Genomic DNA, 27418 nt, shown 5'->3' with positions numbered 1-27418 from the left:
CGGTTTAGGGTTCTGGTCCTCCAGTGGGTAGATGAGCAGGCCACGGTTTACGGTTCTGGTCCTCCAGTGGGTAGATGAGCGGGCCACGGTTAGGGTTCCGGTCCTCCAGTGGGTAGATGAGCGGGCCACGGTTCAGGGTTCGGGTCCTCCAGTGGGTAGATGAGCAGGCCACGGTTCAGGGTTCGGGTCCTCCAGTGGGTAGATGAGCGGGCCACGGTTCAGGGTTCGGGTCCTCCAGTGGGTAGATGAGCGGGCCACGGTTCAGGGTTCGGGTCCTCCAGTGGGTAGATGAGCAGGCCACGGTTTAGGGTTCGGGTCCTCCAGTGGGTATGATGTCCGGAGTCAATTCTTGGTGTCCCCGCTCTTACTGGAATATTGCAAAAAGCGACATAAAACCCAACTCACTCACGGAGTGGGCCAGTATTGAAAACTGTGAAGTTGATAAATCAGTACCATGTGCCTTTTTCTAAAGGCCAAGGAGGGGTTGCCTAGTCATTGAAGTGTTCCCTTGTCACGCAGAAGGACAGGTACGATTCCCACATGGATACAATATGTAAAGACCATTTTCAGGCATTGCATTGCTGGACTATTGCTAAAAGCGGCATAAAATCATACTCACTCACTCAAAGAGTCCCTGTTGGAGATACCCTGTGAGAATATGTTCTCAGTGCCAAAATGGATTGGGTTGTCAGACTCAATGATTGTCAGATTGTGTGTAATTGTACTGGGGGCAGCCTGGATCCGGATCTTGGTCATAACATAAATCCTTGGATATTTTTGCTCAATTACTTATGGACCATCAACAGCTGGAGATACGGTGGGAATGTTGTGAGAGCAGCTTTAAACAAACAAACAAAAAGACAAACCCTTCTAATCTTTCCAATGTGCCCCTACACTAAATGCAAATCATACAAACATGGTTATGACAAAAAAATCCTAAATGTTGGCCATGGTGTTTGGATCTTATCGAAAGTCTTTATTAAATGAAGTGAATGTTTTACGCAGGAGTCCGCAGTATTCCATCAATATCTAGTATTGGGTCAGGCAAGCATGTGGTTGATAGCATGAAGAACGACCCTTCCTATCCGTAAGAACATGCGGGGCGGTCGGGTAGCCTAGTGGTTACAGCGTTCGCTCGTCACGCCGCAGACCCGGGTTCGATTCCCGACATGGGTACAATGTGTGAAGCCCATTTCTGGTGTCCCCCGCCGTGATATTGCTGGAATATTGCTAAAAGCGGCGTAAAACCAAACTCACTCACTCACTCACGTAAGCACATGCAGACAACCAGGTCACATATCCCTGTATTTCATCAGCAACCCATGTTTGTAAGAGGCAACTAACCGGATTGGGTGATCAGGCTCTCTGACGTGGTTGACGCATGTCATCGTATGCCAAGATCGATGCTCATGATGTCACCAGCTGCATTGTCTGGTCCAGACTATTATTTACAGGCTGCTGTCATGTAGCTGGAATATTGCTGAATGCGGCGTTAACAACAAACCAATAACCCATTACATTAGCTGACAGCCATGTGGGGATTCCGTGTTAGAATAGGTCCCCAGGAACCTATACAGGTCGTAAATGGACCAAATGGATCGGGTGGTCAGGCTCGGTGACTTGGTTGATTGGGTGTCATCGTACCCCAATGATGTGGCTGATTGCTGATAATATCAACCATAGCCCAGTCTCGATTATATATAGAACGCCGTCACATAGCGACTATGCGACTGAAATATTTAATCAATGACAGACCTAAGGTTGGAAGTGTGAGTTGGTACACTTGAGAGCGTTGGGAATTAATTGTGTCCAATGTTTTAATGAAGTAAACTGGTGAACATTTTAAGATTAAGTTAATGCGTGCTTTAGGTAGTGTTTATATCAGTAGTAAAACTGGTGTTCAGGGTAAAATGTTAGGCAATGTGTTGAGTCAGTTTAGGTGAACAAAAACAAGGGGTGGTATTGGCACAAGAGGAGGCCGATTCATGTGTTTACGATAATGTGCAATGTGTGAAATAGTGTGCACACGTAAATCCGTTACGCGGTTTAAACGGTGTGCGTGTGTGCGTGTGTGCGTGCGCGCAAAACTGGTTATTTCCTTTATTGAAACTATGAGCGTCAATATGCTTTTTGATGAAATCCCAAGTCAGCCTGCCCACCCCACTCCCGCGACTCTCGAATTATCTTCGGTCCTTCAGGGCCTTTCTTCCATATAAGCTGGCATGTCGGAATGTAGTCGAAATTCTGTTCAAGGCGAAACTCACTCACCCAGTTGAAACTGTGAAGTCTATTGTAGTAATTTGGCCAAAGTACACCTTAATGTTTTGCATCATTTATGGATATGAAATAATAAAAGAAACCCATTTCATTGACACTTCAGTTTACTGGAGATAAGCCATGTCACGTGGTTTATACTTTCTTGGCTCCCTTCTTCCTGTGGAGCCTGGTCGGCTTGACCTTCTTCCTGTGGAGCTTCGCGGTCTTAACCTTCTTCCTGCGGACTTGGACTGGCATTCGTGGGTGGTGCTTGGACTTGTGGCCCTGGGCGAACAAACCAACATAATGGGGACTTCTTTCGCATCTAATCATCTACAGTAAACTACGGTTATAACGAACTTAAAGGGACCACTTACTTTAGTTCGTTATAACCGTAGTTCGTTATTAGCATATATACAGCATAATACAGCAGATAGTCGGGACTAAAAAGTAAGTTCGTTATATCCGTCAGTTCGTTATAAGCGTGTTCGTTATAAACGTAGTTTACTGTATTATCAACGATAACATCAGAACTCCGTAACACATGTTTTAGAATTAATATGACGTCCGAATAGATTTGTCCTGCTTGAGTGTAGCTCACCTGAAAGGTAACTTTCAGATAAAACTGTTCAAGACACGCAGGGCGAGTGAGTAAGATTTTACGCCGTTTTTCCGGCAGTGCAGGGATACCTCCCTTACTTTCAAGTTGCGGCAGTAGATTCTAGTTGCACATTTATTGTCTACAGTATATCTGTGTCCTAGTGAGCGAGTGAGTTAAAATTTAACGTCACATCGGCAATATTTCAGCCATATCGTGGCGAGCTGGGATTTAAACGAAAAATATAAATTGAATCCGAAAATTCTTGAAAAATATTATTGTGCTTCTCACTGTTAAAAAAAAATGCCTGCCACAAAAATTACATTGTTGCAAGGTGTATTGCTTAAAGAAGAATTCAGGATCACAGTTAGAAAAAAAATATATCTGGTTTTGTAATCTCGATACAAAATCCCAGCCGCCCTTCCATAAGAATATCAAATACTCTCAAAGGAATATGAGGACCATTCGTTCGGCAGAGATCATCAAAAGCTACACGTCTCGACCCGTGAAGATTCCGGGGTAGAATAGATCTTCAGCAACCCATGCTTGCCGTAAAAAGCGACTATGCTTGTCGTAAAAGACTAACGTGGTCGGGTGGTCAGGCTCGCTGACTTGGTTGATGCATGTCATCGTATCCAAATTACGTGGATCGATGCTTATGATGTCAATCACTGGGTTGTCTGGTCCAGACTCGATTATTTACAGACCGCCGTCATATAGCTGTAATATTGCTGAGTGCGGCGTTAAACAACAAACCAACCAACTTTATTATAATCTCTAAGCTGTGTTTAAGTGTGGAGAGTAACAACGTTCTGTATACCTTCTTGTGGCCAAGGTGCTTTGCAATGTGCTTTGCAACAGCTCTGCCGTCGAGGATCTTATCGTCCACGCAGACGCAGAACTTATGCGACGTCCCACTGGGACCTACACACACGCCCCCTGTGGGGCATCCTGAACAGTCACAGGCAAGAGCAGAGAACTCTGTAAAAAAATAGGCCCTGGTCTATTATTAGCTGATAGGAAACAGTACATAATGGCAAACATGTAAGACAAGAGAAGTGACATGTAGCACGTCGTTGAGTGAATAGAAACATCAAGGCAACCGTTTTGCCATGACATATACATGCATATCCGACGTCCATATCATCTCTTAATTATTCTTAAAGTGAGTGAGTTGGATTTTAACGCCTCCTTTTTTCACAGTATTCCAGTTATGTCACGAATTGGCAGCTTATTGTGAAAGGGAAGCCCGAAGTGATGCAGGTCTCAGACGTTTACCACTTTGGTGAAACCCACGGGCACGGGTATGGTGCTGACAAACCTAGAAACATAATCGGGACGAGCCGGGATTCGAACCTACAATTATAAGTAACTTTTCAAAGCGAATTGCGACGCCTTAGACGACTGCCCCTCCCCTTTATTTTCAGATAATATCGGGCATGACAAATACACCAGCGAAATATACATGATCTGTTTCCTGGTACATGGTGAATTATTATATACCACTAGAAAGAATAATAGGGATTCTGCAACCCATGCTTGTCGTAAAAAGTGACTACATTTGTCGTAAGAGGCGACTATGCTTGTCGTAAGAGGCGACTAACTAGATCGGGTGGTCAGGCTCGCTGACTCGGTTGATGCATGTCATCGAATTCCAATTGCGTGGATCGATGATCATAGTGTCAATCACTGGATTGTCTGGTCCAGACTAGATTATTTACAGACCGCTGTCATAAAGCCGGAATGTTGCTCAGTGCGGCGTTAAACAACAAACAACCAACCACAACGAAGACATGACAGATTATCTTTAGTAAAATGTTCTTTAACTTTTGTCAGCTGTATATAATGGATAGTGTCATCGATGCGATTAACCATTCTGATAAACTTCGCATCACGATCTGGCACTATATAATACATGGGCGGTTCACTCAGGCTTTATATTCCTAAGCAGTTTATTAAGCTGCTTTGTGAACGACAATTAATATGTCTTAAACTTTAATATTTTTAAGACTGGCATTATGTAAAGAAGATATTGTTACACTGTGTACTTCCGTATCATAAATATTATTATTCCTGTTACACGATATTTATGACACGAAAACACACCAGCTAATATTTGCTTTTATATCATTTATCAAAATATTAAATTATAATTTCCCTCTTGTGGTCCTAGAGGAAGCGGGTATGTTCGGTGATATAGAACGTGTGGGCTGTTCTTTGAGGTTCTTTGAACATATCACACCATATCGATATTGAATCTCAAGTAATTATTCGGAACGTTGTCTCAATATTGTATTTTGATTATTCCATATGTTGGTCAATTTTTTCATTCGGATGTTTGTACCTGTTACAAAAAGCTGCAAACTGATGAATGATATGCGGTTTTAGATGTAGAAGAATTGAGAAAGGCATAACGTACCTGCTATAATAAGCACGAGGCTGACGAGAACGAGACACTTCATGGCGGCTCAATGCACAGGTGTGCGAGGTGTGTTTGCCTGACACTGAATTATCTTATCAAACTGGATCCAAGTAGATAGCGGCAAAAGTGAGCGAATGTTTTAAAAATTATAGTCACATCGGCAGTATTTCAGCCATATCGTGACTAGGTGAAGTGAAATTGGGCTTAACGTCGCGTCCAAGATTATAAAAGTAAAATAGCGACGTGAGTGCACGTGTGTTAGTCCTGCACCATGACCGTGGAATATATTTATTTTATGAAAATATATAAATCTAGAAACGCATACAAAAGCAAGTCTAGCCAGCTCAAGCTCGCTCTATTCCACACGGCTGCTTGTACTAGTCCGGACTATTACCGATTTATAGTGCTTGCTCACTGAGATTCCATGCCGCAGCTTAACATGAATACCCCACTCAGACACAGTATACTAACTCCGAGGCGACCAGTCCTTGTTTTCGCCCCTTAATTCCGAGCGCCAGACAGGGTAACAACAAGTACCATCTTTTAACGTCTTATGGTATGACGCAGCCGGTCATCGAAACACGGACCTTCCGCTCTCCGGGCGGACGCCCTACCACTAGATCACGGAGGCGGTCCCATATCGTGACTAGAAAATGTTATACATTGATAATAATATAATTTATCCAGTCAACGATAAACTGCACTGTGACTAGTGATATATCACATTTTTTTAATTTTTAAAACTAGTTTGGGAACATTTAAAAGAGGAAACTATAAATTAACTTCACAAGATATATACGGCCTTTAGATCGCCAGCAACCAAAGATAGGCCACCATACCACAGACCATAGGGACTTACGAGATAGCGGCAAGAGAGAAATGCTGACACAGGAGAATTAGGTATGATTAGTAGTATTTGCAGTGAAACGAAATAAAGCAATACGGTAAAAGTATAAAGTATAATACATTGCAATAATGTATTTTTAGTGCCTGACAATTCCCTTTTTTAACAGCCTCAAGCATTTTTTCACCTGTTTCAGGGACAATATTTTTTCGATACAATTCCATGCTCCTCTCGAGGATATCAAATGGTCGGTCCCTCAGCTGGTCAGCTTCCCGAGTCAAGGGAATTAACTGACTGTAAAAGTCCAGTTTCCAACCTTGCCGAACTAGACTGCAATTATTACAGTTTCGCTGAACTAACGAGTCTATGCATAGTCTAATCAAAATCAAAATCGCGTAGCGAACTAGACATTTGGTTCGTAAACATGGAGTTCAACCTGCGGACATCGGTCGACTGCAGGCTTTGCAAGCATGTGTACCGCCAAATGGGCATCGACAGATATTTTACAAATTCTTTCATGCTTTTAATCAAAAACATCTATCACTTGGATCTTTGGGTAACGAAGGAAGTAGCAACGCCATGCCACAATGAGTCGTGGGTGTAGTGTGGACAGTATTCTACGCGTCGATTATTCACAGACCGCCGTCACAGAGCTGGAATTTTGCCGAGTGCGGCGTTAAACAACAGACAGACATTCAAATCGAAGAGATTGTGTGTGGACAATTTACTATGACAGGTGAGGTGTGAGGTGAAATGGGGTACAACGTCGCGTCCAAGATTATTGCACTTATATAGCGACGTGAATACACGTGTGTGTGTGTGTGTGTGTGTGTGTGTGTGTGTGTGTGTGTGTGTGTGCGTGTGTGTGCGTGCGTGTGTGTGACTGCTTTTACTGGTCCGGACTGATGCCGATTTATAGTTCTAGCTCACTGACATACCATGCCGCAGATTAACGTGAATACCCAACTCAGACACAGTATACTGACTCCGAGCCGACTAGTCCTTGTTTTCGCCCCTTAATGCCGAGCGGCAGACAGGGTAACAACAAGTACCATCTTTTAACGTCTTATGGTATGACGCGGTCGGGGATCGAACCCCGGACCTTCCGTTCTCCAGGCGGCCGCTAGACCACGGAGGCGGTCTACTATAACAGACATAGTTTGGAAGACGTAGCGCTGAAAGCTTTCTTGTTGTTGATGTTTTACGCCGCTCACAGCTATATGACGGCGGTATGTAAATAATTGCGTCTGGACCAGACAATCACGTTATAGACATAATGCGCATCGATCTACGCAATTTGGATACGATTATTATTATTGTTATTATACGGCAGTATATTATTATTATTATTATTATTATTATTATTATTATTATTATTATACTGCAGGAATCCGGTTTTATTTGTTCCCCGACCAGTGGATCCGTTTGTATCCCAGTCATGCAATCATAGGCTTCTGTCGTGCCCAAGGGACGCAACTCTACACAGCGAATTGTGGCGCCTTAAACGACTGGGCCCCCCCCGTGCCCCAGATGCGCAACGGAAAAACAGGAAATAGAGAATGATTTAAGCAAATATACCAAACAACTTGGGAACAAAAGGTAACTCTAAAAAAGTAAGCTGCAATAACCGAGGACCTGAATGTTAATTTGTGCTATGAGATCTGAAAAGACACCCAAAACATGAACCCCGTCTTGACTTGGGCGGACTAATTATCAACGTCTGCATGAAACACCTGCTGCAGTACGGTACGTTTGCGCACACTGCTCCATGCCCGAGAAAGCACTTACTTCCTAAGGAGTAGAGTCTGCTGCACCCCCCCCCCCCCCCCTCCCCCTCCCCCCATAACATAGAAATGAACCATATGTATATAGAGTAATATTGATCTGTTCAGTGTCTAAACATGTTTTCAACGTCCGGGTTTTGATTTCCAAATAGCTTAGGCGCACATTTTCACGTCTGTTTCCTTGTACAACAGCAATCGAAAAGAATTTTATGACAATCTATTTCAGGATTATTGCAGTTTACTGCAATGCAGTTATAATTCGCCGCGGTTTGAATTCAACTGTCCGCAGTACAACACTTTACCAATGGTTGTATCAACTGAATGCTATGGGACAGCCGAAAGAGACACTTGTTGTAATTATCACGTTGCTGACACCCTGGGCAAGGCTATGATTCTGACGAGTCAGGGAATATGAATTAAACACATTTTGGATTCAAACCAATTGTCCGCATATCCTGACACCGTTAAGGGACATAACTCTTCTCCGACAAAAACTCGGGAAAGTGGAAGCGATACCTTACGATGGCTACGCTACACAGTTAAGCATCCCATAAACTACACGACCTTCTACTGTTAAAATTACGTTTTCATTGCTATATACAACTCAACATTTGCAAAGGAACAAAGTCGTCATATGTTGTGAGGTGAAATGCATGCACGTGAGAGTATGTGTGTGTGGCTGCTTGTACTTTTCCGGACTATAATGCCGATTTTATAGTACTAGCACACTGAGGCTCCATGCCACAGTTTAACATGAATACCCGACACAGACATAGTATACTGATATCGAACCGATCAGTTCTTGTTTTAGCCCCTTAATGCCTAGCGAAAGGGAGGGTAACAACAAGTACCATCTTTTAACGTCTTTTGGTATGACGCGGCCGGGGTTCGAACCCTGGACCTTCCGCTCTCCAGGCGGACGCTCTACCACTTGACCACGGAGGCGGTCGAGTCAACTGTACTTAAAGGTGTTTCCTTAGCAAAATAATGTTGATTAGTGTTGATTTTGCCGTTTGCCAAAAGTTGGACTAAAACACGTGGACTCTATTGTTAAAATCCCACCAGCGAGGAGAGAGTGCTTTGTGAATGTACAATGACTTGGTCATATCAGAGACCATATATATGGTCTCTGGTCACATTAAATCAAAAACTGTGAACATGCATCCATGTTGAGATACACCCACTATGAGCGGCAGAGTTGCGTCCCTTGGGCACGCCAGAAAACCAAGATTATGGGTTGGAATCCCGGTTCGCCCCGATTATGTTTCAAGGTTTGTCAGCACTCTACCCGAGCTCGTGCGTTTCACCGAAGTGGTTTCACCGAGACCTGCATCACTTGGGTCTTTCCTTCCACATTAGGCTGACGTGCCGTGATATAACTGGAATAATGTTAAAAGCGGCGTTAAACCCAACTCACCCACTCACCACTATAAGCGGGCAATTGGTATGATTATTTCAAGTCCTTCCCATGAAGCGTGCGTCGTGTATGTCTTGGTGATTAATCAGCACATGTCTAATGCTATAAGGATTTTATCTTTGTGTGGGAAGAGACATGTGTGAGGTCAAGCTGAATCACTCCAGAGGTGTATGCATGGTTATGGGTGTTATACTAAAATTATGTTTTCAATTTATTCTAATATTGTTTGATTAATATTACATTAAGGAATATGATGCAATATATTTTGTACGCTCGTGAAAATATGAGTAGACTATCGTATACTTTTAGGGAATTGAGACCACCTCCGTGGTTTTGTAGACAGATCATCTGCCCGGAGAGCGAAAGGTCCGGGGGTCGATCCCCGACCGTGGCATACCAAAAGACGTTGACAGATTGTACTTGTTGTTCCCTTACCTGGCGCTCGGCATTGAGGGGATACGACAAGGATTGGTCTGGCAGTTAGTATATTGTCTGAGTGGGGTATTCATTTTAAAACTGCTGCGTGGTATCTCGGTGAGCAAAGGAGTCCGGACTAGTACAAGCACACTCACGCACGCATGCATGCACGTACGTACGTACGCACGCACGCACGCACACACGCACGCACACACACACACACACACACGTCGCTACTTAGGTGCAAAATCTTGTAAGCGAATCTTCGCCTACAGAATTTGACACAATCTTAAATTGCTTACCCGTGAAGATCCGGGTTATAATAGGTCTTCAGCAACCCATGCTTCTTGTAAGAGGCTCGCTGACTTGGTTGATGCATATCATCGTATCCCAGTTGCGTGAATCGATGCCCATGATGTCAATCACTGGATTGTCTGGTCCAGACTCGATTATTTACAAACCGCTGTCACATAGCCGGAATATTGCTGAGTGCGCCGTAAAACAACAAACAAACAAACAGTGAGTGAATGAGCTCGGCATAAGGCAATTTTTGAAAGAATGTATTTCAGTAAGATTACGGTGCAGGAGCTTATGTGAACCAAAGAACGTCATCGAAGTGCATAATGAATAATTATTTTTATTAATTGCCCGTGAAGAGATCGCCCGTTTAATAAACATACAGCTTTATTACACATTGTGTAATACCGAAACGCGTGCTTATGTACTCTCGGAACACGTTTCACGAACAAATATTGAAAGCTCTCAACATCCCTTGGCTTATTCAACGATATTGTGTGTGGAGATGATAGATCACTGAGAGGAGCTTATGCACACTCGATGACCCCAGCAACCTTGTTGCTAGGGTGACGTCACATGGCATTGTTTCGCCGATGGGTCTTGCAACAAAATTCCACAAATTACGTCATCGGGTATTGTGACGTTATTGTAAAGTTTGAGGTACAAGGCCCGTTCCACAAGGCGATCGTATTGTAGCGCAACGACAGTCGTCGGTCTAAGTTAAAGTATGTGAGTTGCGATAGTCTTAGCCCTACGATAATTTTGTGAATTCTAAAGGTGAACCGTAGTATGGTATTAAATGCACACCTTTCAACTTTTGACGTGTTTGAAGTATTATTCTGTTAGACTCAGTTGGACTATGCCGTGGATCGTGTAGGTGTCAGCTAGCCTATTCATACTCAACAGTATAATTCTAAAAACGTTGTAAATGGCAAGTAATAAATAAAATACTAAATTCGCTCCCGTGTAAAACCAATTTTATGAAACTCGTGAATAGTTGTGGTATCTGACGAGCGATCGCTCGTCAGATACCAGAACTATTCACTCGTTTCATAAAATTGGTATTACACGGGAGCTCGTTTAGTATTCTATATATATCTCTTTGGTATATTTAAACATTTACGTGTCTCATGCTTTCTGTCTGTCGACTCACTACGCGGACGGAAATAAAGGTTGAAACTTGTTGTTGGGCGGCATTTCATGTAATCTGCGTCAGTACAATACCCCAGCTATCAATACTTCCGTGTGTATAACATCAACGTGAATGTCTGATGCATGATTTCCAATTGTGTAAACGACCCAGCAGCTATGGAAGTGAAGCATACCCTTTCTGTTTCCAATGTTATGACTTCTAACAATACGACACATATTTCAGCGCCAGGTAGGTGCACCTTTAAATACTTTTAAATCTTCTGCCTTTGTTGCCGAAGCCTTGCTGTCTCATAATAGCCCTGTGAGAGCTTCTATTTCAAGTGAGACCTGCTGAGAGGTTATATATTTGAATTTTTAACCGGAAGTGACGTCATCCAATTGTTTTATTGGGATTCGTTTTGGAGAATAATCTGTCAAGAGGGACATTATCCTTAATATCCCCCTGTCCCAGGGACATTCTACAGAAGGAGCCTCCTTCTCAGAGACATTCTCACTCAAAACGAACCTCTGTCCCAGGGACATTCTGCAGAAAGAGCGTCTGTCCCAGGGACATTCTGCAGAAAGAGCGTCTGTCCCAGGGATATTCTACAGAAAGCGCCTCTGTCACAGGGACATTCTACTGAAGGAGCCTTTTTCCCAGCGACAATCTACAGAAAGAGCCTCTGTTCCGTTCCAGGGATATTCTACAGAAAGAGCCTCTGTTCCAGGGATATTCTACAGAAAGAGCCTCTGTTCCAGGGATATTCTACAGAAAGAGCTTCTGTCCCAGGGACATTCTACAGAAGGAGCCTCTGTCCGAGGGACATTCTACAGAAAGAGCGTCTGTCCCAGGGATATTCTACAGAAAGAGCCTCCGTTCCAGGGATATTCTACAGAAAGAGCCTCTGTCCCAGGGACATTCTTCCAAAAAAGCGCCTCTGTCCCAGGGACATTCTACTGAAGGAGCCTCTGTCCCAGGGACATTCTACAGAGAGCCTCTTTCCCAGGGACATTCTACAGAAAGAGCCTCTGTTCCAGGGACATTCTACTTAAGGATCCTTTGTCCCAGGGATATTCTACAGACAATGCCTCTGTCTACGGGGTATTCCACACAAAGAGCGTCTGTCCCAGGGACATTCTACCGAAAGAGCCTTTGTCCCAGGGATATTCTACAGAAAGAGCCTCTTTCCCAATGACATTCTACAGAAAGAGCCTTTGTCCCAGGGACATTCTACAGAAGGAGCCTCTGTCCCAGCGACAATCTACAGAAAGAGCCTGTGTTCCGTTCCAGGGATATTCTACAGAAAGAGCCTCTATCACAGGGACATTCTACAGAAAGAGCCTTTGTCCCAGGGACATTCTAAAGGGAGCCTCTTTCCCAGGGACATTCTACAGAAAGAGCCTCTGTTCCAGGGACATTCTACTTAAGGATCCTTTGTCCCAGGGATATTCTACAGACAATGCCTCTGTCTAGGGGGTATTCTACACAAAGAGCGTCTGTCCCAGGGACATTCTACCGAAAGAGCCTTTGTCCCAGGGATATTCTACAGAAAGAGCCTCTTTCCCAATGACATTCTACAGAAAGAGCCTTTGTCCCAGAGACATTCTACAGAAAGAGCCTCTGTTCCGTTCCAGGGATATTCAACAGAAAGAGCCTCTGTCACAGGGACATTCTACAGAAAGAGCCTTTGTCCCAGGGACATTCTGCAGAAGGAGCCTCTTTCCCAGCGACAATATACAGAAAGAGCCTTTGTCCCAGGGACATTCTACAGAAGGAGCCTCTGTCCCAGCGACAATCTACAGAAAGAGCCTCTGTTCCGTTCCAGCAATATTCTACAGAAAGAGCCTCCGTCCCAGGGATATTCTACTGAAGGAGCCTCTGTCCCAGGGATATTCTACAGACAAAGCTTCTGTTTAGGGGGTATTCTACAGACAGAGCCTCTGTCCCAGGGACATTCTACAGAAAGAGCCTCTGTTCCAGGGACATTCTACAGAAAGAGCCACTGTTCCAGGGACATTCTACAGAAAGAGCCACTGTTCCGTTCCAGGGATATTCTACAGAAAGAACCTCTGTCCTAGGGACATTCTACAGAAAGAGCCTCTGTTCCAGGGACATTCTTCAGAAAGAGCCTCAGTCCAAAGGTTATTCTGTCGCATTTCCCTCGCTGGAGATGTTGTTTTTGCATTTGAACACATTCTCTTCAAGGAGGTGTGCGAGATGTAAGATCAAACGACAAATGCCTTCTTTATTGTTCATTGGATGGAACCTTCGTATGCGCAACCTAGTGGTACACACACGTGCATACACATCGATATATGAGTGCAGTAAACATAGATGCGTCGTTAAACTCCATTTCACATCACCCCACCGCGGGATTAGTGCATATTGATGGGGTTTATTGAACGAAGGCAGTTATCGTACTTGAGTTTTCTTTTGACTTGTATTGCAGCCTCATACAACTCAGATCTTAGTTCTCATCAACGATCTGAGGACATCCTTTGCTTGTCAGAAGGACGTTGTGCTCGTTGTGTAGTCTTGCGTTAGTTAAAACACTATCGAGAATACGAGTATCCAAAAGTGGGTTTAAGAAACACGGTGTTAATCCAACGTAAATGACCGAGAGTTGAATAATAACGGTGACATGAAAGTAGGTATTTAATGCATTTATTAACTATTCCATTGAAGGCATTTATATACCTTATACATTCTGTATTCCATATTATTAGGCTGTGTGAACTTGCTACTGTATACAATGACTACCGTATAGACCGATACCCAATTGTGAATCCAAAAAGTATGAAGCTGAAAGACCGAGGCAGAATTGGGATTCGAACCCGCAACTCGAGTTCGAATTGCTGTGCTTGAGACAACTGGACCACCCAATGTCCGAAGAAGCGTCAGTTAATGCCAGAGATCACCTTCCAATGGTGATTTACCGTGATAAAGGCAGGGTATGCGTGTCCATATATCAGTGAGAGGAGCGTGGGTAATGTCTATATCGACGTGGGAGGAGAGCTCGAAGTCAGGCAGGTCGTAAATGCTTACCATTTTGGTAAAACGCTCGTGTACGGGTGTTACTGACAAAGACATGATCATAGTTTCTGTGACGCATTAGTGTCACGTCGGAATAACGAAATGTGGCGCCATAGACGACTGACCACATTGCCCCCCCCCCCCCCCCCCCCCCCCCATATGTATATTATATATATATGAAAACGTGTAGGGAAGTTGTATCTATAATATGATCGTCTCTAATACACCTGCAGCCAGTCGCAAATAACCCTGTACCAAGACTGGAATACTTTTCAAGAAAGTGATGAAAAACCGAAGTTTAAGTACACGAGGGCAAGAATGTACGATTGCTCTATTTAGTTTATTTGGAACTACACAGTTATACTAGAAGACTTTGAGTTAGTGAGTGGTTTAACCTATATGGTTCATATAATAATTTTGTATTAAATATTTACTGGCGGGCAAAAGAAAGTAAACACCCATGTTTGATTGTGGCTAAAAGGAAACAAAGAGAACTAGTTATTCGACGGTGATGTATTTGATACGGGTATCATAGCTGTGTTTTGGACCTCATGTTTGCAGTGGTTCGGCAACTGTTACTAAGTTTTGATTATGTTTGTAATTTTTGGTTGAATCCAGTTTCCACGTGTACATTTTCTTTTGCCTGGCAGTTTACCTTTTTTTCGTTTACAGCATTGGTATATGCCAATGTAAGAGGACGTTACATGACATTCCACAACGTTTTTTTCTGTTTCAGCAACAAATATTGCCGTAATTGTTGGATGCAGTTTCGGCATCCTTGTGATGTTGCTGGTACTTCTGATATCTCTTATTGCTATCTGCAGGTAAGGGTGAGTGAGTGAGTGAGTGAATGAATTTAAGAAAAACGCACCTTTGAACTGTATTTCAGTTATATAATAGCTACCTTGTTTGTTTGTTGTTTAACGCCCGCAATATTCCAGCTTTATGACGTCGGTCTGTAAATAATCGAATCTGGACCACACAATTGAGTGATTGACATCATGAGCATCGATCCACGCAATTGGGATACGATAACATGCATCAACCAAGTCAACGAGCCTGACCATCCGATCCCGTTAGTCGCCTCTTACGACAAGCATAGGTTGCTGAAGACCTATCCTAACCCGATCTTACTCGATTATTTACAGACCGCCGTCATATAACTGGACTATTGCTGAGTGCGGCGTAAAACAACAGCCAAACCAAACCTCAGCACACAATGCCGTCCTTCTCTTGCAGCCACGGATGTACGTGTTGCACTCGTCGACAGAGACGAAAGAAGGACATTGTGGATAATCAACCGACGACAAGAGGCAGTGTACATGAATATATGGAGTTTACGAGCGGAGATCATTACGATCAAGTAGATCTGCCACTCCCCTGCCCCGCCCTTGGAGCGGATGGCTATCTAGTGGCCGCTCCATCTAGCGGGTGTAGTCAGTACACAAAGGACAATCTGGACGCGGATGACGAAACAGACATGACAAATGTTAGTACTCCCAACAGCAACGTTTCTATAGAAATCAAAGATGGTCAAAACCAGAAGATTGTTAATATTCGCTTCATGTGACCGTTGATCTGGAACCATGTGGAATACCGAAGTTCTTGTGCCAAGAAGTCGCCGTGGACGATGAATTTTTCACATATTCGACATGTTCTCTAGAATCCATTGATGAAGCTAGGCCTTGTAGGGAGGGGAATTTAATTGTGTTTATAGGCTTTGCAATTGAACACACTACTTGTCATGTAAGAGATGAAGGCTTTAACGGACGAAGTTTTTATTTGTCAGCTTTACTTGTGTTTCGAGTTATGACACCATATTGTTCAATGTAACAGACACATTATATGGGTATGTTGTTTCGCATATCCAGAGTCATAGGATCGAATGGGATTTACATTTTGTGACTCACCCACTTTAGCAATGTCCTAGAGCCATATCACGACAGGGAACGTTGACTCACTCACTATAGCAATATTTTAGAGCCATATCACGACAGGGAACGTTGACTCACTGATTTGAGCAATGTCCTAGAGCCATATCACGACAGGGAACATTGACTCACTGACTTTAGCAATGTTCTAGAGCATATCACGACAGGGAATATTGACTCACTCACTATAGCAATGTCCTAGAGCCATATCACGACAGGGAATATTGACTCACTCACTATAGCAATGTCCTAGAGCCATATCACGACAGGGAATATTGACTCACTCACTATAGCAATGTCCTAGAGCCATATCACGACAGGGAACGTTGACTCACTCACTATAGCAATGTCCTAGAGCCATATTACGACAGGGAACTTTGACTCACTCACATTAGCAATGTTCTAGAGCATATCACGACAGGGAATATTGACTCACTCACTATAGCAATGTCCTAGAGCCATATCACGACAGGGAATATTGACTCACTCACTATAGCAATGTCCTAGAGCCATATCACGACAGGGAACGTTGACTCACTGACTTAAACAATGTTTTAGAGCCATATCACGACAGGGAACGTTGACTCACTGACTTAAACAATGTTTTAGAGCATATCACGACAGGGAATATTGACTCACTCACTATAGCAATGTCCTAGAGCCATATCACGACAGGGAATATTGACTCACTCACTATAGCAATGTCCTAGAGCCATATCACGACAGGGAACGTTGACTCACTGACTTAAACAATGTTTTAGAGCCATATCACGACAGGGAACGTTGACTCACTGACTTAAACAATGTTTTAGAGCATATCACGACAGGGAATATTGACTCACTCACTATAGCAATGTCCTAGAGCCATATCACGACAGGGAATATTGACTCACTCACTATAGCAATGTCCTAGAGCCATATCACGACAGGGAACGTTGACTCACTGACTTAAACAATGTTTTAGAGCCATATCACGACAGGGAACGTTGACTCACTGACTTAAACAATGTTTTAGAGCATATCACGACAGGGAATATTGACTCACTCACTATAGCAATGTCCTAGAGCCATATCACGACAGGGAACGTTGACTCACTGACTTAAACAATGTTTTAGAGCCATATTACGACAGGGAACGTTGACACACTCACTTAAGCAATGTCCTAGAGCCATATCACGACACGAAACTTTAACTGACCCACTATAGCAATGTCCTAGAGCCATATCACGACAGGGAACTTTGACTCACTCACATTAACAATGTTTTAGAGCCATATCACGACACGAAACTTTAACTGACCCACTATAGCAATGTCCTAGAGCCATATCACGACAGGGAACTTTGACTCACTCACATTAACAATGTTCTAGAGCATATCACGACACGGAATATTGACTCACTCACTATAGCAATGTCCTAGAGCCATATTACGACAGGGAACTTTGACTCACTCACATTAACAATGATTTAGAGCCATATCACGACACGAAACTTTAACTGACCCACTATAGCAATGTCCTAGAGCCATATCACGACAGGGAACTTTGACTCACTCACATTAACAATGTTTTAGAGCCATATTACAACAAGATCAAGCATCCTATTGATGTTGCGAATCGAATCGAGTCTTCGGAATGTCCCTCGAACGCTTCCCCACTAGGCCGTCACACACACGCAGACTCAGTAGAACAGAGGAAGAATTGCAGGAACACAAAGACCAGTTGACCATTCAAGATGCTGGGCACAAAGGGTTTTGTTGTCTGAATGATATATACTACACAACGGTAGTAGGGATATCGAACTACTTCATACTAATACGAAACTATAAATATATAGACGTATGAACACGTGTGCTTATGTGTATATGTTGTTGCGCCAGTTTCATGGTAATATCAGTTCTATTCTCATGACATCTACAAGCTAATTCACATTCAGAACCTCAGCGTATATCCCTGTCAGCAGTTGAGTAATATATTCCGCAAAACTGGGTTATGACGTAATACAAAAACTGGACCTCTATTATCAATATTAGTCATATATGTTTTATATATACTTAAATAGAATATGTCATATCTTTGTCCTCGTTGCCTGCTGGCTACGGTCAACTGATGGTCACGTCTACAAAGGATTCAAACAACACGGTCTCTTTGACCCGGTTTCGAACGAATTATTACTTACTTTTAATTCAATTTGCATTTGGTGTACACATTCAGCCTTCCCTCAATTCTCTTTTCAGCCCGAGCCATTGTTACATTATACTTATATAAAGGACTCATATAACCTTTCTACAATGCATGTATAGTTCTTGAAAATGACATATTGCTGACAGGGGTGAAAAATTATTTTAATTATTTATTAGTGGTAATTGATTTTCCTGCTATTACTGAAACCAGGACAGCCCTATATGGTCATTTTCACTCCAGTGTTGACATAATTGTGACAGTTGCTTGTGAAAGTTTGTTTGTTTGTTTGTTTGTTGTTTAACGCCGCAATATTCCAGCTTTATGACGGCGGTCTGTAAATAATCGTGTCTGGACCAGACAATCCAGTGATTGACATCATGAGCATCGATCCACGCAATTGGGATACGATAACATGCATCAACCTAGTCATCGAGCTTGACCACCCGGTCCCGTTAGTCGCTTCTTACGACAGGCATAGTCGCCTTTTATGGCGAACATGGGTTGCTGAAGAGCTATTCTACCCCGGATCTTCACGGGTCTTTAAAATGAACGTAAATCATGTCGCTGAACGAGGTTATTTTACCGCACCACGCTTTAAACTTTCTCCCAACTTGAAAACAACATGATACGTTTGCTACTCAAGTATGCTTGGCTTGGAGTTAGTGTCACAGAGGGAATATAATCATATCATTGTAGATATATACGTTTGTTTATTTTTCTTTCTTTTTTCAAGGATTCTTCAGGTCTGATGTTACCACATGTTTTAAACCTAAGGTTTTATTTTACATTCCATAGCTTTTGTCGAAATAAAATCATTTTCTTAAAATTATAGTTGATATATATATTTATATCTACACCGTATTTGTTTGATTGATAGGGTAGTGACACATATTTTTTATTGTCCGACCTGGAACACAAAAAGTAAGGACACTATTCCTGTTAACATCCTCATTTCACAAACCAGGCGACGAAACACAGGTACCGAAGAGCGAACTTCTCAGTGGAGATTTCTTTGTACCTGGCATAAAACATGGGGTTTGTCCATCCTCCTGTGCAACACGTCGTAACTCCCATACTTTACCATAGACTTACGATAATCGTAGCCATACTTATACAATCGTAGCGTTAAAATTTCTTAGTCGAAAGCGGCCTTGCTCCAGTAGTCTTAGTTCAAGTGATGGTTGAAAGACTCCATTCCAGTTACCAAAACACATGTATCCCCCAGGGGATAGTCTGTTCCTTATTCTGTGTTCGGTCTGTTCCTAATCTGTGTTCCCTACGCCACACCCCTCCCTACCCCACACCACTCCCTACCCTACTCCAGCCCACCGCTCCTTACCCCCCACCATCACACAACTGCCTACCCCGCCCCATCACACCGCTAACCATATCCATCCCATCGCTCCCTACCCCACACCACCTCACCTCTCCCTACCCAGCACCACTTCAACACTCCCTGCCCCACACCATACCTCCACTCCCTACCCCACACCATACCACCGCTCCCTACCCCCACACCATACCACCACTCCCTACCCCACACCATACCACCGCTCCCTACCCCACACCATACCTCCACTCCCTACCCCACACCATACCACCGCTCCCTACCCCCACACCATACCACCGCTCCCTACCCCACACCATCCCACCGCTCCCTACCGCACACCATACCAGCACCCCCAACCCCACACCATCTCACCGCTCCCTACCCTTACACCACCTCAACACTCCCTGTCCCGCACCATACCACCGCTCCCTACCCCACACCATACCAGCACCCCCAACCCCACACCATCCCACCGCTCCCTACCCCACACCATCCCACCGCTCCCTACCCCACACCATCCCACCGCTCCCTACCCCCACACCATACCACCGCTCCCTACCCCACACCATACCACCACTCCCTACACCACACCATACCACCGCTCCCTACACCACACCATACCACCACTCCCTACACCACACCATACCACCGCTCCCTACCCCACACCATACCAGCACCCCCAACCCCACACCATCCCACCGCTCCCTACCCCACACCATCCCACCGCTCCCTACCCCACACCATCCCACCGCTCCCTACCCCCACACCATACCACCGCTCCCTACCCCACACCATACCACCACTCCCTACACCACACCATACCACCGCTCCCTACACCACACCATACCACCACTCCCTACACCACACCATACCACCGCTCCCTACCCCACACCATACCACCACTCCCTACACCACACCATACCACCGCTCCCTACCCCACACCATACCACCACTCCCTACACCACACCATACCACCGCTCCCTACACCACACCATACCACCACTCCCTACACCACACCATACCACCGCTCCCTACCCCACACCATACCACCGCTCCCTACCCCACACAATACCACCACTCCCTACACCACACCATACCACCGCTCCCTACCCCCACACCATATCACCGCTCCATACCCCACACCATACCACCACTCCATACCTCACACCATCCAAATGCTCCCTACCCCACACCATACCACCGCTCCCGCTCCCTACCCCACACCATACCACCGCTCCCTACCCCACACCATACCACCGCTCCCTACCCCACACCATACCACCACCCCCAACCCCACACCACCGCTCCCTACCCCACACCATACCACCGCTCCCTACCCCACACCATACCACCGCTCCCTACCCCACACCATACCACCGCTCCCTACCCCACACCATCTCACCACTCCCTACCCCACACCACCGCTCCCTACCCCACACCATACCACCGCTCCCTACCCCACACCATACCACCGCTCCCTACCCCACACCATACCACCACCCCCAACCCCACACCATCTCACCGCTCCCTACCCCACACCACCGCTCCCTACCCCACACCATACCACCGCTCCCTACCCCACACCATACCACCACCCCCAACCCCACATCATCCCACCGCTCCCTACCCCACACCACCGCTCCCTACCCCCACACCATACCACCGCTCCCTACCCCGCACCATACCACCACTCCATACCTCACACCATCCAAAAGCTCCCTACCCCCACACTATACCACCGTTCCCTACACCACACCATACCACCGCTCCTTACCCTACAATTACTTCCCGGTCAATCAAAATACTTTCGGATGTAACGGCGCAACATGCCATACTGGTTTTCATTTTCCTGTAACACATTAAGACATAAAACTTTCCATGACCGGACACTTGAAACAGGGAAATAGTTAATTTACATAAAATCTTGCTGTAAACCACTCCCCAATCGCGGTAAGGTACACGTACGAGTGTACGTCGTTGAAAAAATAGACTCTACCCAACAGACCATGCTCCCTACTTCTCAAGTCACGGGCAATAGCTGATGGACCCGCTCTATATAACGCACGAACGCACGCACGCCCACACACACACACGAACGCACGCACACACACACACACACCTTCTCTTGTACTGATATATACACCATTTAACATAGTCCGGTGTATGAAACTAACCAAGTTATGAAACGGGAAATTTCCGGGTGCAGTGATGTTTTAAAGTGGCAAGCTGAATAATGTCCTCTCGCGGTTTCAAATCTGTTTGTTGTAAGGGCCCAGCTGATTTGTAATAGTCTTCTAATATTGCATGCAGCATGTCAAATACCACCACTGCTGCTACCTCTACACCTTCACCTACAGGTTAGTGGAATTGTTTGTGCCTATGTATGATACTTACATTGGTAAATGACATGAGATCACTCGGTAGGAAATACTTAGTCTTAAACTTCTATCATTAAACTAACTGCGTTGTATTATAAGGAGATAACGATTATCACTCGAGTGGTTTCGTATCATAAATATCATATATGAGGAATAACAAATGTGTATTGTTCTTGCAGTTATGACCGTATTTGTCCGACAACTAAACTGTTTTATATAAAACTAAGAACAGCAAATAATGCAGTATTTATCATAAATCATTGTGAATCAATAATAACTATGATGGACTGACCCTTACAGAAATGTGTTGAAAACTGTTTTGATACAATGAATACTGTTTTGATGTGTTGAATGTTGCCATGCTGTGTTGAAAGTTGCTATGACGTGTTAAATGTTATTATGTGTTGAATGTTGCTATGGAGTGTTAAATGTTGCTAAGATGTGTTGAATGTTGCTATGGAGTGTTGAATGTTGCTATGCTGTGTTGAATGTTGCTCTGTGATGAATATCGTTATGGCTTGAATGGTTATATGATGTATTGAATGTTGTTATGTTTTGAATGCTGTTATGGTGTGATGACTGCTGTTATGTGTTGAATATCGTTATGTGTTGAATGTTGCTATGCTGTGTGGAATGTTGCTATGATGTGTTGAATGTTGCTCTTTGTTGAATATCGTTATGTCTTGAATGTCGTTTTGATGTGTTGAATGGTTACATGATGTATTGAATGTTGCTGTGTTTTGATTGCTGTTATGGTGTGATGACTGTTGTTGTGTGTTGAATATCGTTATGTGTTGAATGTTGCTATGCTGTGTGGAATGTTGCTATGATGTGTTGAATGTTGCTCTGTGTTGAATATCGTTATGTGTTGAATGTTATTTTGGTGTTTTGAATGCTGTTTTGAGGTGTTGAATTGTTATATGAGGTGTTGAATGTTGTTATGTTGTGTTGAATGTTGTTATGTTGTGTTGAATGTTGCTATGAAGTGTTGACTGTTCCTCTGTGTTGTTTTGATGTGTTGAATTGATATATGATATGTTGAATGTTGTTATGACGTGCTGAATGTTGCTATGATGTGTTGAATGGTTTTATGTGTTGAATGTTGCTATGTTGTATTGAATGTTAGTGTTTTGAGTGTTGTAAGTGTGTTGAATGTTGCTATGTTGTGTTGAAAGTTGCTATGGCGTTAGTGTGTTGAATGTTGTTAGTGTGTTGAATGTTGTTAGTGTGTTGAATGTTGCTATGATATGTTGAATGTTGCTATGATGTGTTGAATGCTGTTGTATGTTGAATGTTGCTATGATGAGTTGAATGTAGCTATGTCCTGTGCCAAAGGCTGGGTCTGCTGGAATATTGTTAATCAGAAAGAGAAAACCGTTTTTATTGGGTTGCCTATTAGTTCAAGTATTGGTTTGTCGCGCCGGTTCTGAGTTCCATACCACATATTGATGCAATCAAGCCAATTCTGACAGGCTCTGTTGCTGTATGTCTGGAATGTTATAGTAACTGTGACAACACAAATCACTTACCCATGGGATTTAAATGGACCAGACTACATTAACAAATATGTACAAATTGTAAGTCAGTGAAATGTTCTAACCATTTCTTATCGTAATATCAGAGCCAGTGGTGTCATCTCACTAGACAACATTTCTATTTTTCAGATGCCTACGTGATTGCCGGCACCAGCTTCGCTATAGTGGTGTTGTTTGTAATTTTCCTCATATTTGTATTTGTGCTGTGCAGGTAGGTCATACCAAATTATATACACCCCACCGGTGGCACCTATCACAAACACATGCAAGGTCAATTGTTCGCCTGGAAAAAAACACGAGAAAATATGATACAAGTGAAAAAGAAAGAATTGCATTGGACATCATTTTTGTCACTGATGCGTCAAATTTGGAAATGTCCTCCACATGTCTACAATAAAACCGTTTTTGAGGTTCTTGTAACCTTGATCAAACGCCGTCTGAGCAAGAGTCGTATGACGCTCTTTGACATCTTGGTAGCAAGAGCATGCTCGGTTGTAATTCAGAACAACGTCTGTGAAACCAAAGGTTGGAGCTGGAATATTGCTCGACATGAAGGGAACGAAAAGTTGAAGTCACCCCTCTTGTCATACAGTCATACAACCGAGTCTGTTCAGAGTGAGTGAGTATGCTTTTATGCCGCTTTTAGCAATATTCCAGTAACATCACGGCGGGTGACACCAAGAAGGAGCTTCACACAGTGTACCCATGTGGGGAAGCGAACCCGGGCATTCGGCGAGATGAACGATTGCTTTTACCACCAGGCTACCCCAACGCCTCTCGAGAGATGAAAGAGATATTTAAAAGAAAACATCACTTACAAATGATAACAGTGATGAAATCAAGACAATATTCACTTGATGTTGCAACCAGACCTACAATACTCGTCTACCCTTTCTACCACGATTGATAATTAGTTTGAGGCTGGAAAGTAACGGTTTTTCAAAAGGTAAAACAGATTATCGTTTCTCTTTGTCTGACATCAGAGCAAAAGAATATGGGTTTATGTCACTTTTAGCATTATTCCAGCTATATTGCGACTGAGGTAACTATAAATGTCCTTAAAACATTGTACCATGTGGAGAATTGGAAATTTGATTGCTGTGAGACAAGCGAAACCTTTCACCACTGGGCTACAACTAGGCGAATTACCAGTCTCCTTAAGAAACCTAATCAGTTAACATGATCTTGATTAGACCATTTGAGTATCATGATTTGACTTTATTTCCGTTAGATCACATATTTATTATTCTCTCACAGGCAAGGGTGTGGCTGTTGTGGTTGCCTCCATAAGAAGACTCCACAGGTCGACAGCAAGCAGGTGGTGCCGACAGAAAGAGTTCACGACTACGCCGAGTTGGGAGTCGGGCGACGTCGTCACAAATATGACTTTCCAACAGAGCCAGTCCAAGGAATGTGTCGACCATATGTGGACCTCGACATTGGAATGGACAGTGATATCAAATCTGCCTTCTCAGCGAGTCAGCGGATGCTGTGCACAGTCTCCAGCAGAGATGACCTCACCGTTGATGACGATGCTGATGCTGATGCTGATGCTGATGACACAGAGGACGCTGAGACGGAAGTCATGGCTCTGCCCAAGGGCGTCAGTGTAAGAATCAAAGATGGACGATTCCACAAAATTGTTGATATTCAGTTTGAGTGACTCTTACTAAGGTTAGAAGGGTTCTGTGCACACATTCTAAAAAAAAACCTCGTTTTACTCCAACTCCATTAACTTGTTGAATTTCATCCTTTATGAAGATGCAACTTTATAGCCAAGCAACGTTGTGGGCGTTTCGCCCTGCTTCACGTGTGGTGTCTCCTCGGGCAAGTGGCTTTGTCAGAAATGCCATTCTTCACCCAGCAGTGAATGAGTACCTGGTAATGTGACTCTTAACCTTCTTGCACTATACAAGCAGCTGGGGCTGTATGTATTATCAAAAAGGACAAGTTCAGGTGTGTTGGCCTGGATACGCCTGAATATTTATATCTAGTTGCCCGTGACTGCGGCCTCTCGAGCAAAGATTTAACCAAAAGTCCGACCTACCCCCGAGGCTGAAGGTGATTTGGAGTCCAAGACACGGTGTATTTGTGTTTTAGAACATAATATATTCAGGAGCACCAGACCATAAGACTGAACACCTTATACTTGTTTGGTTGGCAAACCGATCAATGCATGTTGGTGTTTTTACGAGCTCTGAGCACAGAGAAAGAGATTGACCATTAGCAGTGTTTATAGGTGAAGACGTCATGAGAAGAACGCTCAAACAGAATTCCGAATATTTCAGGTTCATTGAGAACATTTGTTTTGCATATGAAATTCTGAGAATGAATAATAAAACTGTTCAAAGTTAATTTGGCTCAAATCTCCATCCTTTGTTGGTGTTGTACAACAGAGAAATGGATACCGCGAAAGACAGTGCTATGACACAAATACATGAGAGATTTTACTGCCGCGTCGACAGTGACAGACTTTCGCAAGGCGTATCTTGGATTCTTTTCGAAGACATGCGGAAGAATCTGCCCAAACCCAAATCTGCATCCGTATGATCAACTTTGGACTTGACTCTAAAACCCGAAGACGTGTCCATTCCTCTTTTGTACTGGATTCCAGAGCTCCATACAAAGACAGATATATTGCTTGGTTCTTAATACAATTAAGGGAGAACGTTATTTATATCAACAGATGTTTAAGACAAGTGGAATTCGTGTGGACGCTCAGAAAAGAACCACGTTCAACGTTGTCAAAACGTTTCATTTTTCATATTTGTGCACCACAATCACAGACAGCAAACCTAACGACAAAAACATCATTCCTCGATTCATGGAGCATTTGTCACTTAACGTCAGTGGTTTAGTACCTCTCATCAAAAATGAAAGAAAAGCACTGGACTGAAATTTGGGGACAGGACATGTAGGCAAGAAGTAGGCATCCCCATGGGCACCAGCTGTGCTCCCGCTGATCTAGTCTATGCATATGAACCGGAATTTCTGCTCGGATTGGCAAAATCAAAACGAGAGGATTTGGCCAAGAAGTTTAATTCAAGCTTTAGGTATATAGATGATCTAATACCGTTCACTAATGGTTGTTCAAATAGCCAATTGCCTTCCACTGATTTACCCATTTGAACTAGAAATAAAAGACACCAGTGAACCGTCTCATCTGTCTGATATTTAGATCTGTGCAAAACAATATGGAGAGATAAACAAAATACTATCCACAAGTGGGATGACTGCCAAGCAATATTCCAGCAGCTCCATGCGTTAGTGTCTATATTAAACAACTTTGAAGTACAATCGAACATGCTCTTGATGTGAAGATTTCAAAGATTCTTACTCATAAGTTATTTGATTAGGGCTACAACATTCAAGACCTCAGTCAGTTCAAAAGGTTTCATGGTAGACACGCGGAGGACAGTTTCCAAATGTGGCGTATCGGTGACAAAATGATGTCCTATGCAATTCCCTATTTTGACAATATGCTCCAGTGTGCTTTCAGGAGGACAGTTGACTCACCTTTGTATGTGATTATGACGGTTGTCACTGGCAGGGCAGGACACGCTCATCTGTTCGCGAACACCTGGTGTCATGACTGTTTGATAGCGATTCATAAACACATGCTTATGATATTCCAGTAGTCGTACAATGGACTCAATGTATATATACTCGGAAAATTCTGATGATTATAGAAAGGGTTTTGTCGCTTGTGTTCAATGTTGAGTTTCTACCTATTGTATATGTTAACGTTCACGACGTAATCAGGTAGTTTCGCGTGAGTTAACCCAACACAATCTGAGTATCATTATTGTCATGATATAGGCAGGGTCCAAAAGGATTTTAAGACACCGAATTTCGGCAAG

The 27418-nt window shown here is 43.6% G+C and overlaps 2 protein-coding genes and 1 pseudogene across 2 annotated transcripts; 2 read left to right on the top strand and 1 right to left on the bottom strand.

Annotated features, from left to right (window-relative positions):
- Positions 1-2363: 2363 nt before the first annotated feature.
- Positions 2364-5384, bottom strand: LOC139465293 (uncharacterized). Its single transcript, XM_071246975.1, has 3 exons — positions 5274-5384; positions 3675-3835; positions 2364-2541 (listed from the first exon to the last, which is right to left on the bottom strand). Exons 1-3 carry the CDS (start codon positions 5314-5316, stop codon positions 2410-2412), a joined length of 336 nt encoding a protein of 111 aa, XP_071103076.1. The 5' UTR covers positions 5317-5384; the 3' UTR covers positions 2364-2409.
- Positions 5385-15419: 10035 nt separating this feature from the next.
- On the top strand, positions 15420-21462 carry LOC139466053 (uncharacterized; annotated as a pseudogene).
- Positions 21463-21956: 494 nt separating this feature from the next.
- LOC139466052 (uncharacterized) lies at positions 21957-25370 on the top strand. Its single transcript, XM_071248067.1, has 3 exons — positions 21957-22002; positions 23688-23769; positions 24816-25370. The coding sequence occupies exons 1-3, from the start codon at positions 21957-21959 to the stop codon at positions 25219-25221; spliced, it is 534 nt and encodes a 177-aa protein (XP_071104168.1). The 3' UTR covers positions 25222-25370.
- Positions 25371-27418: the final 2048 nt, after the last annotated feature.

The sequence above is a fragment of the Haliotis cracherodii genome, unplaced genomic scaffold (assembly GCF_022045235.1).
Source record: "Haliotis cracherodii isolate W230 unplaced genomic scaffold, xgHalCrac1.p SCAF_18, whole genome shotgun sequence".
NCBI classification, from domain to species: domain Eukaryota; kingdom Metazoa; phylum Mollusca; class Gastropoda; order Lepetellida; family Haliotidae; genus Haliotis; species Haliotis cracherodii.
This window is presented reverse-complemented; position numbering and strand designations above follow the sequence as displayed.

What these genes read in the sequence shown, in the direction of transcription:
- LOC139465293 (XM_071246975.1), bottom strand. Translation starts at nt 5,316, where the DNA reads ATGAAGTGTCTCGTTCTCGTCAGCCTCGTGCTTATTATAGCAG. An exon ending in CCTCGTGCTTATTATAGCAG is followed by an intron (nt 3,836 to 5,273) that starts GTACGTTATGCC and finishes ATTTTTTTACAG; the next exon opens with AGTTCTCTGCTCTTGCCTGT. An exon ending in AGCACCTTGGCCACAAGAAG is followed by an intron (nt 2,542 to 3,674) that starts GTATACAGAACG and finishes TTGTTCGCCCAG; the next exon opens with GGCCACAAGTCCAAGCACCA.
- LOC139466052 (XM_071248067.1), top strand. Translation starts at nt 21,957, where the DNA reads ATGTCAAATACCACCACTGCTGCTACCTCTACACCTTCACCTACAG. An exon ending in CTCTACACCTTCACCTACAG is followed by an intron (nt 22,003 to 23,687) that starts GTTAGTGGAATT and finishes TCTATTTTTCAG; the next exon opens with ATGCCTACGTGATTGCCGGC. An exon ending in TTTGTATTTGTGCTGTGCAG is followed by an intron (nt 23,770 to 24,815) that starts GTAGGTCATACC and finishes ATTCTCTCACAG; the next exon opens with GCAAGGGTGTGGCTGTTGTG.